Here is a 13744-nt window from a genome sequence, read left to right as displayed (position 1 = left end):
AGTGACATTATACACAGGAGCTCTGTATATAGTGTCAGTGTACAGGTAATACAGTGATCACCAGTGACATTATACACAGTGTACATGTAATAGACTGACTCACCGGTGACGTCTCTAGGTGAAGTCCTTCATCTTCGCTTTTCTCCTTCATCCAGCACAGACCGCCATCACATCTTCCAGCCAGGACTCGTCTCTGCATAAAATAACACAGTTATCTAGAGCACATTCCCCAACTTCTACATTACGCAGCTGAATACAGACGTGCATCCACCATCAATATATGGTTAGTTATTATGCAACCTACCATTCCAAATATAAATTGTAATCCACCACTGTGCCCCCATTAACTGTAAATAGGCACTTAATATATAGTTTAATTAGAACCTCTACTCTTTCTGCCAATTTGTTACCAGTCACACTCCTGCATCCGCAACGCCCCCTACTCTATACTTCCTGCTCCCCGCATTCAATATTTACATGCACCCCCTGCCCCAATTCATTATATCATGTCCGTGCTCTCCCCACCCCATCATCATTTATCATTTACTCTCCCCCACCCCACATTCGTTATGTGCAGCTCATTATCCCCCTACTACCAATTCCCCCATGTGCAGCTCTCAAACCCCCCCATGTGCAGCTCTCATCCCCCCCATGTGCACATCTCTCACCCCCTCCCCCACATGTGCCCCTCTCGTCCCCCTCCCCCACATGTGCCCCTCTCTCATCCCCCTCCACCACATGTGCACCTCTCTCATCCCCCCCCACACATGTGCATCTCCCATCTCCCCCCCACCACATGTGCATCTCCCATCCCCCCCCCACACATGTGCATCTCCCATCTCCCCCCACACACACATGTGCATCTCCCATCTCCCCCCACACACACATGTGCATCTCCCATCTCCCCCCACACACACATGTGCATCTCCCATCTCCCCCCACACACACATGTGCATCTCCCATCTCCCCCCACACACACATGTGCATCTCCCATCTCCCCCCACACACACATGTGCATCTCCCATCTCCCCCCACACACACATGTGCATCTCCCATCTCCCCCCCACACACATGTGCATCTCCCATCCCCCCCCCACACACACACACATGTGCATCTCCCATCTCCCCCCCCCACACACATGTGCATCTCCCATCTCCCCCCCACACACACACACACACACACACACACACACACATGTGCATCTCCCATCTCTCCACTCCTAGTTAATTGTATTTTAAAAAAAATAAAACTTGTTATACTTACCCCCATGCGATCCCTGCAGAATCCTGGCGCTCGTCCAAATCGCTGACAGCAGGTTCTCCTGACTTCCGGCCATGTGACGGCACCGTCACATGACCGGAAGTCAGGGGAATCATGAAGGCGCTGCTGCAACAGCGCAGCTCAGCGCTGAAATGTCCCGGACCCGGCGCATAGCATGGGGCCGGGGGCCCCATGAGGAGAGAGACGCACAAGAGGGGGGCCCCCGAGGGGGCCCCTACCGGCCGGGCCCCATACTGGAGTCAGGGCAGTCATGCCCTGATGGCGGCCCTGCTGGAGGCTGGAGGGGCCCCCTCTCCCTCGGGGCCCCCGTTCAATGAACCGGCTGCACGGGCGGTAGTTGCCTGGTCCATTGCATACTTGGTCATTTTTTCAATAAGGATGGTGTGAGATACTTTGTCAAATGCTTTGCTGAAGTCAAGATATACTATATATATCTTTACATATAAAAAAAAGTGTCTTTCTCTGGAATAAGACATCAGATCACAGATATCAAGGTATCATTTTATTCAGCTTCCTATGACCTACATTCACATATAGACAGCTTAGGAGGGTTGATCCTTCTGACAGAGACCCTTTAAGCAGTGCTACCAGTAATGTTTGGCTTGTGACCACTGATTGGCTGTGATGGGCACAGGCTAGGCACTTGTAAGCAAAGAGTGGGAGGGAAGCTACATCACTGGAGACAAGAGTATTTTTTGTTTGTTAGTTTTCTAACATTTACACCTGTTTAATAAAGTGTTTTAAAAAGTTGGAGAGATCCTTAAAGGGACTCTGTCAGCACAGAATGACTGCTAAAACCAAGTACAGGTGCTCTGTGCATCATGGCGGGGCCAATCATTTCTATACACCTTTCCACCTGCTAGTTAATTAATTGTGGGAAAACAAGCAGGTGGGAAGGTGTATTTAAATGCTTTACGGTATGTGCCCACGATAAGGAGCTGCTGCAGCCCCGGCACTGCTGAACAGCCATGCGGCTTCCGCCCTCATGCAAATGAGCGGCCGCATTTTTTTTTCACATGCGGACTTTCCTCATTGATATAGTCTATGGGGAATTTCCACAAACGGACCCACAAGACAAATTGACATGCTGCGGTCTGGAAAGACACACCTCATGTCAGTTTCCGCAGGTGATCCACAGGTGCACAGTGGACATGGGAATTCTAGAAATCCACCCACTATGCTGTACCATCTGGACACTGTGGGTTTGACTCTGCATAAACCCACAGCTTCAAACCTGCAGCGGCTCCTGATTGTGGACACATACCCTTATGGTTTCACATGTGTCTTGCATTGGTGGCCTAACACCTTGTATTGCTTATGCTTGGAAGGTGGAAGCAAAGGATCCTGAAAAAAAGCAGCAAGAAAAGCAGCAAATTCTGCGTTATGGCTGAAACTTTTTTTTACTGTTGAGATCAAGTTTTGGCTACAGTAAAAAAGCTGCAAAAAAGCTATGTGTGAACATAGCCTTAAAGAAGTTGTCCACTACTTGGACAATCCCTGTGCATGCCCCTCGCTAGGCCCCGATAAAATCATAAAGCTTATACTCACCTCCTGTGCTGGCGCTGTTCCCAAGGTGTCAGCACTCACGATCCTGGGGCTGCGGTGCTGTTGTTATGACACGTGACCCTGGGCCCAATCAGCGCTGGCGTCACTATCCCGGCATCCCGTCAAATTGAGCATGAAGAGGAAGTCAGAGAGCAGCTGCAGCCCGGACTGCCTCTTCATGTTCAATCCGTACGAAGGCGGAGACAGTGACACTGGTGCTAATTGGGCGCTGGGCTCTCGTATCACAACAACAGCACGGCAGCCCCGGGACCGCGAGTGCTGACACCACGAGGTGAGTATAAGCTTTTTTATTTTATCGGGCCAAACCTTTTCATCAAAAAAGGGTTGTCCTAGTAGTGGACAACCCCTTTAATGTTAAACTGACAAGGTGGTGACAAATTGCAAGCTTTCAAGACACTAGCAATATGTCATAGCCATTAACCCCTTACATGCATATATGTTAGTGTCAGGACGCATGTGTATTGAGCAGGCTCAGTAGCGAAGCACGAGCCACACAGGGCTGCTGCCAGCTCTGTTACACAATCGGCACCTGCCTCTAACAATAGCAACCAGAGCCATCACCAGTTGCTGCTTTGTAAGTATTCAGGTGACGCTGTCAATCACTGAGATCTCGTGGTGTAATGGCACCTAAAGGCAAAGCCCCATTGCTGCCATCTTGATCCTCATATGGAGATGCAGTATTTAGTAGGGTCAAGTCCCTTAAAGCAGTGTTCCTCATCTCCTGTCCTCAGGTCCCACTAAGAATTCTTGTTTTCAGGATTTTCACAGAATTACACTGGTGATAATTCCAGCATCTGTGCAATACTAAGTAAATCCTGAACACATGATCGGTTGATGGGATTTAAGGACAGGAGTTGAAAGAAACTAAAAAAGTAAAGTGAAAAATTATTAAAAATGTTTTTAAAAATAAATATTCATCTCACTTTCCAATTAAAAAATAAAGAAATAATAATTAATAATAATAAAGTGTATTTATTTCCACATCCCTGCCTACTATGAAAACCTAAAATTAATCTACCCAAATAGTAAACTATGTAAATAAATAAAAATTGAATGGTCATTTTTCCGTCATCTCATTGTCCCCCAAAAAATGCAAAAGAAAGAGATCTCTAAAATGTTTCCAATAAAAACTACTCGCCGCTCAAAAAACCACAAGTCCTGAAACAGGACCAGTGACATAAAAATACAAAAAAGTTATGGGTCCCAGAAAATGGCAACTAAAAACATTTTTTTTTTTTACAAACTTTTGACTTTTTTAATTTAACAAAATGATAAAGAAATTAAAACGTTTGGTTCTACCGTAATCGTACAAAACTGAAGGCCATTTTCACTGCAGAATGAATGCCCCAAAACAAGGCAGAATTATTTTGGGGGGAGGGAAGTGGCATCACCATTTCACCCCCCCTTGGAATTTTTTCCTGATTTTTCAATTCATTATAAGGTATAAAAAGGGGTTTTATTAAAAACTGCAACATGTCCAGCAAAATAAAAAACCCAAGTTCTCATACAGTGGTGAAGACGGAAAAATAGAAAAGGTCTTGGAAATAAGGGAGGAAAGAACGAGATGGGGGGAAAAAAGAAAATGGCCTTAAAGGGGGTTAATAGTTCCATAGTTAGCGGTGGTGATCTGGGTGGACCACGTTGACCCTTTATTATAAACAATAGTGCGGATATTTGTAAACATGATTTCCAGGTATTTATGACATTAGGAATCAGTGAGAGGTGTAGGCCCACTGTGACTGTCAGGGCAGGAACTTGGCAGCCTGGGATGAAGTTTCCCCGTCCTGCAGAATGTGCTCCCTCCCGGCTGCCGGCAGCCCTGCCCTGCTGAGTACAAGTCCCAGTAGCGGCCGCCGCGGCTGCAGCAAGCCGGCGCACAAGGGGTTAGCGCTGAGGAATGCAGGAGTGTGGAATGTGCATGCAGATGAGACGGATGCTAATCTCATGCTAATGAGCCTGTGGCTGGGAACAGGCCGAGGTTATTGGCTTCCCCGGATCCTAATCCAGACGGCTCCTTGCTGCTTGTGCGATCTCCGGGCCGGGAGCTGCCAGTGCAGCCCCCCAGACATGCTGGCTAGTGGAGCGGGGGGTTTTCTGCCTGCTGGGGGGCTCGCAGCCCTGCTGCACTAGGGGCTTCCTCGCTGTGTGCAGTGTAAGCCCCGGCTGCCCCTCTCCAGCCCCTTCTTGTACTTATGGAGGAGTTCGCAGGGGCTGATCATGCCTAGGAAGGGGAATGGACAGCTGCCTCTACCGGATGGCTGGGAAGAAGCGAGAGACTACGACGGGAAGGTGTTTTACATCGACCACACCAGCAGGCAGACCAGCTGGATCGACCCCAGGGACAGGTAGGTGACATGTGGCCCCTGCTGGCCGGGGATTGCAGCCCCGTACGCCGCTCCTGGGTGCTGGGCACCACTACAGCAGACATTACATGGGGTAGAGAGGTTACAATGTAGCAGCTGTTATACGGTTATGTGTATCTGAGCCTGGAGGGGGAGGGAGTTTGGGAAGAAAGACAGGCAGGGCAGGGGGAGGCGGCAGGCCAGGGGGTGGTGGTCGGCAGGGGGAGGCACATGGAGCAGTCACTTTGGGTAATGAGGGTAGGTGGAGCCGGCTCAGGAATGCTGGGCTCTGTGAGGGAAAAATGTGGTGAGACAACCTAGAGGCTGACTACTGGGGCGGGAAGAGGGGGCGCAGCTTTCCCACACTGCCCAAACTGCTGTGCTGCCCTCCAACTGGTTAATAAAATTATCTGGGGCGTGTGCCCACAAGTGCCAGCAATGTGTCACATGAGCGCCCACTGTGGCTAGTGAAAAGGCCTCAAAGGTGGAATCTCTGTGATAGGGACGTGTTATGGTGCCAGGCCTCCCTGTGATAGGGACGTGTTATGGTGCCAGGCCTCCCTGCGATAGGGACGTGTTATGGTGCCAGGCCTCCCTGCGATAGGGACGTGTTATGGTGCCAGGCCTCCCTGCGATAGGGACGTGTTATGGTGCCAGGCCTCCCTGCGATAGGGACGTGTTATGGTGCCAGGCCTCCCTGCGATAGGGACGTGTTATGGTGCCAGGCCTCCCTGCGATAGGGACGTGTTATGGTGCCAGGCCTCCCTGCGATAGGGACGTGTTATGGTGCCAGGCCTCCCTGCGATAGGGACGTGTTATGGTGCCAGGCCTCTCTGCGATAGGGACGTGTTATGGTGCCAGGCCTCCCTGCGATAGGGACGTGTTATGGTGCCAGGCCTCCCTGCGATAGGGACGTGTTATGGTGCCAGGCCTCCCTGTGATAGGGACGTGTTATGGTGCCAGGCCTCCCTGTGATAGGGACGTGTTATGGTGCCAGGCCTCTCTGTGTTGGGGACGTGTTATGGTGCCAGGCCTCCCTGTGATGGGGACGTGTTATAGTGCCAGGCCGGCAAAGTGTTGTGCCCAGTGAAGCATGGTGAGCCAGCACGGGATAGTAGTGGTGGTGCTGCTGGCCCCTGGGGCATGTCATAGTAGTCACATACCGGCCCCCAGCGTTGTGCTATAAATGTCAGTAATGTGCCTTTGTCACCGCACATAGCCATGTCACCAGATTCCTCGATACTCTCGAGCCGCTGGCATACAACTTCTCATGACAGGAGTAATGTGACGGGCTATTTACTACAGGTGGTCATAGACTTTTTTTTTTTGCAAAGAAATGTGTTCTGGTTTAATAATTCGTAGGGAATTCTGTAGCGATCATTGCAGGGTAACACTGTGCCAACCGATGGGCATTCTGGAGAATGTCTGATATGTCAGGAACTGATCTCTGGATGTACCCTGTCTTAGGCCTCATTCACACGTTGTTTTTTATGACAGAAGAGGAAAAACTGACCTTGTAAAAGAAAAAAAGTACATTCTTTTCATATGCAACAGTTTGTGAAAATCAGACCGCACTCAGATGTCATCCAGGTGCTGCCCAGTTTTTCATACACGCATAGCCTTGAATTGCCAATTCTGTCTGACATTCAGTTCCGAATTAGATGGGTCTCTGCGATTTTGCACCAACTACTCGGTCTGCTGAAAACCACGGACCCCATGTAAAACACAGATAGCATTTGTATGCAAAAAAGTGACGTCTGAATGAGGCCTTACATACTTTTATCATTTTTTTATCAAAATTATGTTAGTAATAAAACCTATTGGATTTAGATTTTCTTAACCCCAATTTTTGTATTGAGGGGTGGGGACACATGTGGAAAGAGCCTACTGTAGTTACAACCAATGATATTGTTTCCCTTACATACTATGGCAGAAATGAGACTTTCTTGGCTGGTAGAAGAGATTTGCCTGTACGTGGCACATTGGGCAACATGCATCTGAGCTACCTTGAATGGGTTGCAGTGGGCAGTAAGGGCACTGTCTCTGGGTTGACAACTGGCTCTCTTTATAAGTTCTATTTGTACATTGAATATGTGTATAATGTATGGGGTCGGCTCAGCTAATGTAGAAAAAGCTGGGACTTTAATGGCCTTTAGCGTTTCCATAACCAATCATAAGTCTTTTTATATTTATACAGGGTGGTCCAAAAGTAGGTGGACAGAAAGTGTAATAAGGTTATGAAGGGGGAGATTTATCAAAACACTAAATTGCAGCCGCCTGTATGGATCATCCTCCAATAAACCATGAATTAGATGTGGACGATAAGCTTTCCACCCAATAGATTTCAGGATCTGCATGATAGAAGCTCGTGAAATTCCCAATTCCAAAGAGGCTCTTCTGGTGGACTGTTTTGGACTCTGAACAAATGTTTCAGCAACAAGTTATTTATTATCTTCTGTACAGACTGTTTTGGGTCAGTCAGTTTTTGGAGCATTAAGGATTGAGCCAGTGGCATTGAATTTGTCACGAATGCGGTAAATGGTTTGTCTCTTTGGGGCTTGAGTACCAAATGTTTCAACCCAATTTTGCTCTAACAGTTTCAGCATTTTGAGATTTCCAATACTCAGTTAAAATCCATTTTCTTTGATCTGTATTTAAATTATTTGCCATTATGTGTTATCTGAATTATCTGAAAAGAAAACAGATTTGGGGGAGATCTATCTGTGAAAACTAGATCTGTGAAACGGGCTCGGTTGCCCTTAGCAACCAATCAGATTCCACCTTTCATTTTCCAAAGAGTCTGTGAGGAAAGAAAAGTGGAATCTGATTGGTTGCTAAGGGCAACTGAGTTCTGTCCACCTACTTTTGGACCACCGTGTGTGTATGTGTATGTATATGTGTGTATATATATATATATATATATATATATATATTATAAAATCTCTCATGGCACTCTTGAAATTGTTCCAGAAAATGAAGTATTTCTCCCAGAAAATTATTTGTTTTGTTATACACATGTTTATTTCCTTTGTGTGTATTGGAACAACACGAAAAACGACAAATTAGACATAATATCACACACAGCCCCAAAAATGGGTTGAATAAAGTTATTGGCACCCTCAACTTAATGTTTGGTTGCACACCCTTTGGAATAAATAACTGCAATCAATCGACACCTATAACCATCAACAAGCTTCTTACACCTCTCAACTGGAATTTGGGACCACTCTTTCTGCAAACTGCTCCTGATCTCATATTTGCAGGGTGCCTTCTTCCAACAGCAATTTTAAGATCTCTCCACAGGTGTTCAATGGGATTTAGATCCGGACTCATTGCTGGCCTCTTCAGAACTCCAGCGCTTTGTTTCCATCCATTTCTGGGTGCTTCTTGAAGTATGTTTGGGGTCATTGTACTGCTGGATGACACATGACCTAGGATGCAAATCCAGGTTTGACACTAGACGTTACATTGTATCCCAAAATCCTTTGGTAATCTTCAGATTTCATTATGGCTTGCGCACACAGTCAAGCCACCCAGTGCCAGAGACAGCAAAACAACGCCAAAGCATCTTTGAACCTACACCATATTTGACTGTAGGTACTGTGTTCTTGTCTTTGTAGGCCTCATTACGTTTTTAGTAAACAGAATGATATACTTTACTAAAAAGCTTTATCTTTTTCCGATCTGTCCACAAGATGCTTTCCCAGAAGGGTTTTGGCTTACTCACATACATTTTGGCAAACTGCAGTCTAGCTTTTTTTATGTCTGTGTCAGCAGTGGGGTCCTCGTGGGTCTCCTGGCATAGTGTTTCACTTCATTCAAATGTCGACGGATAGTTTGTGCTGACGCTGATGCACCCTGATCCTGCTGGACAGCTTGAATTTCTTTGGAACTTGATAGGGGCTGCTTATCCACCATCTGGACTATCCTGCGTTGCAACTTTTCATGAATTTTTCTCTGCCACCTACGTCCAGGGAGATTGGCTAGAGTGCCATGGGTTGTAAACTTCTTGATTATGTTGCGCACCGTGGACAAAGGAACATCAAGATCTCTGGATATGGACTTGTAACCTTGAGATTGTTGACATTGTTCAACAATTTTGGTTCTCAAGTCCTCAGATAGTTCTCTTTTCCTCTTACTGTTCTCCATTCTTAGTGTGGCGCACAGACACACAATGCAAATATCGAGTCAACTTCTCCCCTTTTTATCTGGTTTCAGGAGTGATTTTCATATTGCCCACACCTGTTTTCCACATGTGAGTTTGAACAAGCATCACATTCTTGAAACAAAGTTGTTTATCCACTATTTTGGAAAGGTGCCAACAATCTAGTCCGGCCCATTTTTGGGGTTTAGTGTGATATTATGCAGGGCTGTGGAGTCTGAGTACACAAAGGAAATAAACGTGTAATTGCAATAATTTTCTGAGAAAAATACTTCATTTTCAAGAATAATTTCAAGGGTGCCAACACTTTCGGCCATGACTGTATGTATGTGTATATATAGATATTGTAAGGCGGCGGTGTTCACACCGTGCAGTAACTGAGGCAGTGACCCAGGCAAGTCCAACAGCTTTATTCAGCAACTCACGGGTAACAGAAAAGTCCTCCAGTTCGCAGCCCGGTTAACACCAGTCCTTAAACAACGGTTGCCGTGGGCAACGGCCACACCGGGCCGCTCAGAGCCTGACTGGTGCAGAGCCTTCCCAGGCGTGGGTTCAGCCACACTCAATCCTGCTGAGCTTTCCTGCTATGCTCCTAGCAGGTTCCAACATAGAACAACACTAATCCTTAGTGCAGGGTTTTTAAAGGACCTGTGGCAAGAGCCACTGGAAAACCCGGGTTGGAGGGAGGAGGCCACCCCACTGCCTTCCTGTAGTCTCCTCCAGAAATATAGGCCCTGCCGGGTTTTACTAATCTGCCTTAGCCAGATAGCCTGACCAGGTCATTGCTCGCCTTCATTCCTGCATTGCAGCCGCAGGTGAGTTTGTGACTGCAATGCACTCCAATGGATTTAATAGGTCTCTGTACACATTCTGGGGGATATATAACGTCCCTCGTATACGATCCCGATCACTGCCTCACATATCCCCCCCCCCCCCTGTTCAAACTTGTGGGGTTGAACATTTGTCACCATACAGGATGCCCGCATCCGCGTTTGCCTGCAACTTCCCAGGGCGATGTTCTACAGAAGAACTGAAATTTTGCAGTGATAGGAACCACCTGGTGACTCGCGCATTCCTCTCCTTGGCATTTCTCATCCATACCAAGGGTGAGTGGTCTATCACCAAGCTTAACTGACGACCGAATAAATAATAATGTAGCGATTCCAAGGCCCACTTAATAGCCAAACATTCCTTCTTTACCACGCTATAGTTTTTCTCTGCCGGGACAAGTTTTCTACTCAAGTAGGTGACCGGGTGCTCTTCACCATTCACTCTGTGACAATACCGCCCCTAGGCCTACCTCTGAGGCATCTGTCTGTACAATGAAGGTTTCCTTGAAGTTGGGGCTGATGAGGACCAGCTGTCCACACAGGACCAACTTCGTGGACTGAAAGGCTTCTTCTGCCTGAGGGTTCCACCGAACCACTACCGATTTCTTTCCTTTCAAGAGATCGGTCAGGGCCGCCATTCTCCCAACAAAATTAGGTTTAAACCTGCGGTAATACCCAAGGATGCCAAGGAACGCCCTCACCTGCTTTGTACTTGACGGTTTAGGCCAGTTTTTTATGGCCTCAACTTTATTGATTTGGGGCTTGATAACTCCTCGGCCAATCACATACCCCAAATACCGGGCTTCCTCTAACCCTATCGCACATTTTTTTAGGCTTGCCATTAACCCCGCGGCTCTGAGAGAATCCAGCACCGCTTGTACCTGGGATAGGTGCGTATGCCAGTCGGTGCTAAAGATGATATCATCTAGATACGCTGAGGCGTACTTCTGATGAGGCTTGAGCACTATGTCCATCAACCTCTGGAATGTAGCCCGGGCCCCATGTAACCCAAAAGGTAAGACCACATAGTGATACAGACCCTCTGGAGTTATGAAGGCGGTCTTTTCCTTCGCCGATTTCGTGAGAGGTACCTGCTAGTAACCCTTGGTGAGATCGAGCGTGGTAAAGTACTGGGCCTGCCCCAGTCTCTCAATGAGCTCATTCACCCTGGGCATTGGATATAAGTCAAATTTCGATACTTCATTTAATTTCTGGAAATCGTTACAGAAGCGCAACGATCCGTCTGTTTTCGGAATCAGTATGATGGGGCTAGCCCACTCACTCAGTGATTCCTCGATGACGCCTAACTGGAGCATTTGTTTTACCTCAGCCATGATGGCATGCCTCCGGGCTTCGGGTACCCGGTACGGTCTCATTCGCACCCGTACCCCAGGTTCGGTGGCAATGTCATGTTGGAGAACTGTAGTCCTACCCGGTACCTCTGAGAACACGTCGGTATTCTGCTGCACCAGCGAGCGAGCCTCCTGTCGCTGCTGTTTTGTGAGAGCATCACTTATCCTGACCTCTCCCCCTGATGCATCCCTGGCTGAAGGTAGAGAACTCTCTGGCGATATGCCCGGAGTGACATCTGTAACTAAACACTCTCGATCTTTCCAAGGTTTTAGCAGGTTTACATGGTAAAGCTGCTCAGGTTTCCTCCTTCCGGGCTGATACACCCGGTAATTCACCTCCCCCACCTTTTCTCGAACCTCATATGGCCCTTGCCACTTGGCCATGAGCTTACTCTCTGCTGTGGGTACCAGTACTAACACCCGATCGCCCTTGTTAAAAGACCTGACCGTGGCTCTTTTATTATATGTGCGCCTCTGCGCTGCCTGGGCATCTAACAGATGTTCCTTCACGATGGGCATGACCGCCTCAATCCGGTCCTGGATACTAGCCACATGTTCAATTATACTCCTATGTGGAGTCGGCTCTTGTTCCCACGTCTCTTTGGCTACGTCCAACAGACCCCTAGGGTGTCTGCAGTACAATAACTCAAAGGGAGAGAACCCTGTGGAAGCCTGGGGTACCTCACGGACAGCGAACATCAAATAGGGTAGTAACATGTCCCAATCCCTTCCGTCCTTAGAAACCACCTTTTTTAACATGGATTTGAGGGTTTTATTGAACCGCTCTACTAGCCCGTCGGTTTGAGGGTGGTACACCGAGGTGCGCAATTGTTTAATTTTTACCAGTTTGCTCAGTTCCCTTGTCACCTTGGACATAAAAGGGGTCCCTTGATCTCCCTAGGTAGTCCAAGGCAACAGAACATGGCAAACAGCTCTCTTGCAATCAGTTTCGTCGAGGTGTGACATAGCGGTATAGCCTCCGGGTACCGGGTGGCATAGTTGACGACCACTAGTATATGTTGGTGGCCACGAGCGGATTTTACAATGGTCCCTACCAAGTCCATTGTAATCCGTTCAAAAGGTACCTCTATCACTGGCAGGGGTACCAATGGGCTACGGAAACTTGCGGTGGGTGTGGTCAACTGACATTCGGGGCAGGATTCGCAGTACTTTTGGACCTCCGCGTAAATCCCCGGCCAAAAGAACCGCTGCAAGATACGCTCTTGCGTCTTTTTAACCCCTTAGTGTCCACCCAGCAGGTGTGTGTGTGCCAACTCCAGAACTGCCCGACGGTACGACTGAGGTACCACTAACTGTTCCACGACCTCGTCCCCGATTTTGTCTTCCTTATAGAGCAACTCACCGTTGACTACCATGCATGGAAATACAGTATCTGCACCGGGCTGTTGAGCTACGCCATTTACCTCTAACACCCTTTCCCGCGCCCGAGTCAGAGTGGGATCCTGTAGCTGAGCTGTCCCAAACGTGCCCCGGGACACCTCCAGCTCGGGGATCGATGGGGTCTCCTTGACCTCTCCTGCCAGCACCTCTAGGGGAAACCTATCGGGGGTCACACTCTGTCCCTAGGTTGGACACCCACACGGCAGGTACCCCTGACTCGGGTTCGTCGGGTACAGTTCCTGTAATACATTTTACCGGGGGAGAGTGGATTTTGTTTTTCCACAGAGTCAAGAACAGGGGCAAGTCTCTTCCCAACACAGTCCCATAGGGAAGAGTTTTTACCACCACATGTTTTATGTCTCCACATGGTGTGGACAAAACTACCTCCGCGGTTGGGTACTCTCGGAGGTCCCCATGGATACACACAACCCCGACTGTCCGTCCACTGGGGTTGTCTCCTGCCACCAGCGACCCATGTACCAAAGTCACTAGGCTCCCCGAATCTAGGAGGGCCTCCGTGGAGTACCCATTAACCAGTACCTGGCACAGTCGGAGTTCACTGTCTCGGGGTTCAGCGCTCGCCGTGCAGACGGTCTGGGCATACATTGAGACCCGGCGGTTATCCCCGCAGTCCATGGGTTCCGTAGTCATGGGGCAGTTAGCAACCACATGTCCCGGCACCTGACACCGCCAGCACCTAGTGGTGGAGATACTGTTAGGTCTTATGACCGTTTGGGAGGGAACCGGTCTCCTGCCACTCTCACTCCGGGGTACCCCATCAGCACGGGCACGGTGCTGACTGTCCTCAG

At 48.4% G+C, this 13744-nt stretch overlaps 1 protein-coding gene across 1 annotated transcript in view; it reads left to right on the top strand.

Moving 5' to 3' along the window:
* The first annotated feature begins 4653 nt into the window (after positions 1–4653).
* The window catches only part of WWC2 (WW and C2 domain containing 2), a 213537-nt gene continuing 204446 nt past the window's right edge, over positions 4654–13744 (top strand). The window contains exon 1 of the mRNA XM_073643338.1: positions 4654–5193. Within this exon, the coding sequence (XP_073499439.1) occupies positions 5066–5193 (128 nt within the window). The 5' untranslated portion in view covers positions 4654–5065. The remainder of the gene's footprint in view (positions 5194–13744) is intronic.

Source organism: Phyllobates terribilis, unplaced genomic scaffold, assembly GCF_046119375.1.
Source record: "Phyllobates terribilis strain yellow unplaced genomic scaffold, ASM4611937v1 Scaffold_1__5_contigs__length_1240528914, whole genome shotgun sequence".
In the NCBI taxonomy this organism is placed as follows: Eukaryota; Metazoa; Chordata; class Amphibia; order Anura; family Dendrobatidae; genus Phyllobates; species Phyllobates terribilis.
The sequence above is the reverse complement of the archived record's forward strand: the minus strand, read 5'-3'. Positions and strand labels throughout refer to the sequence as shown.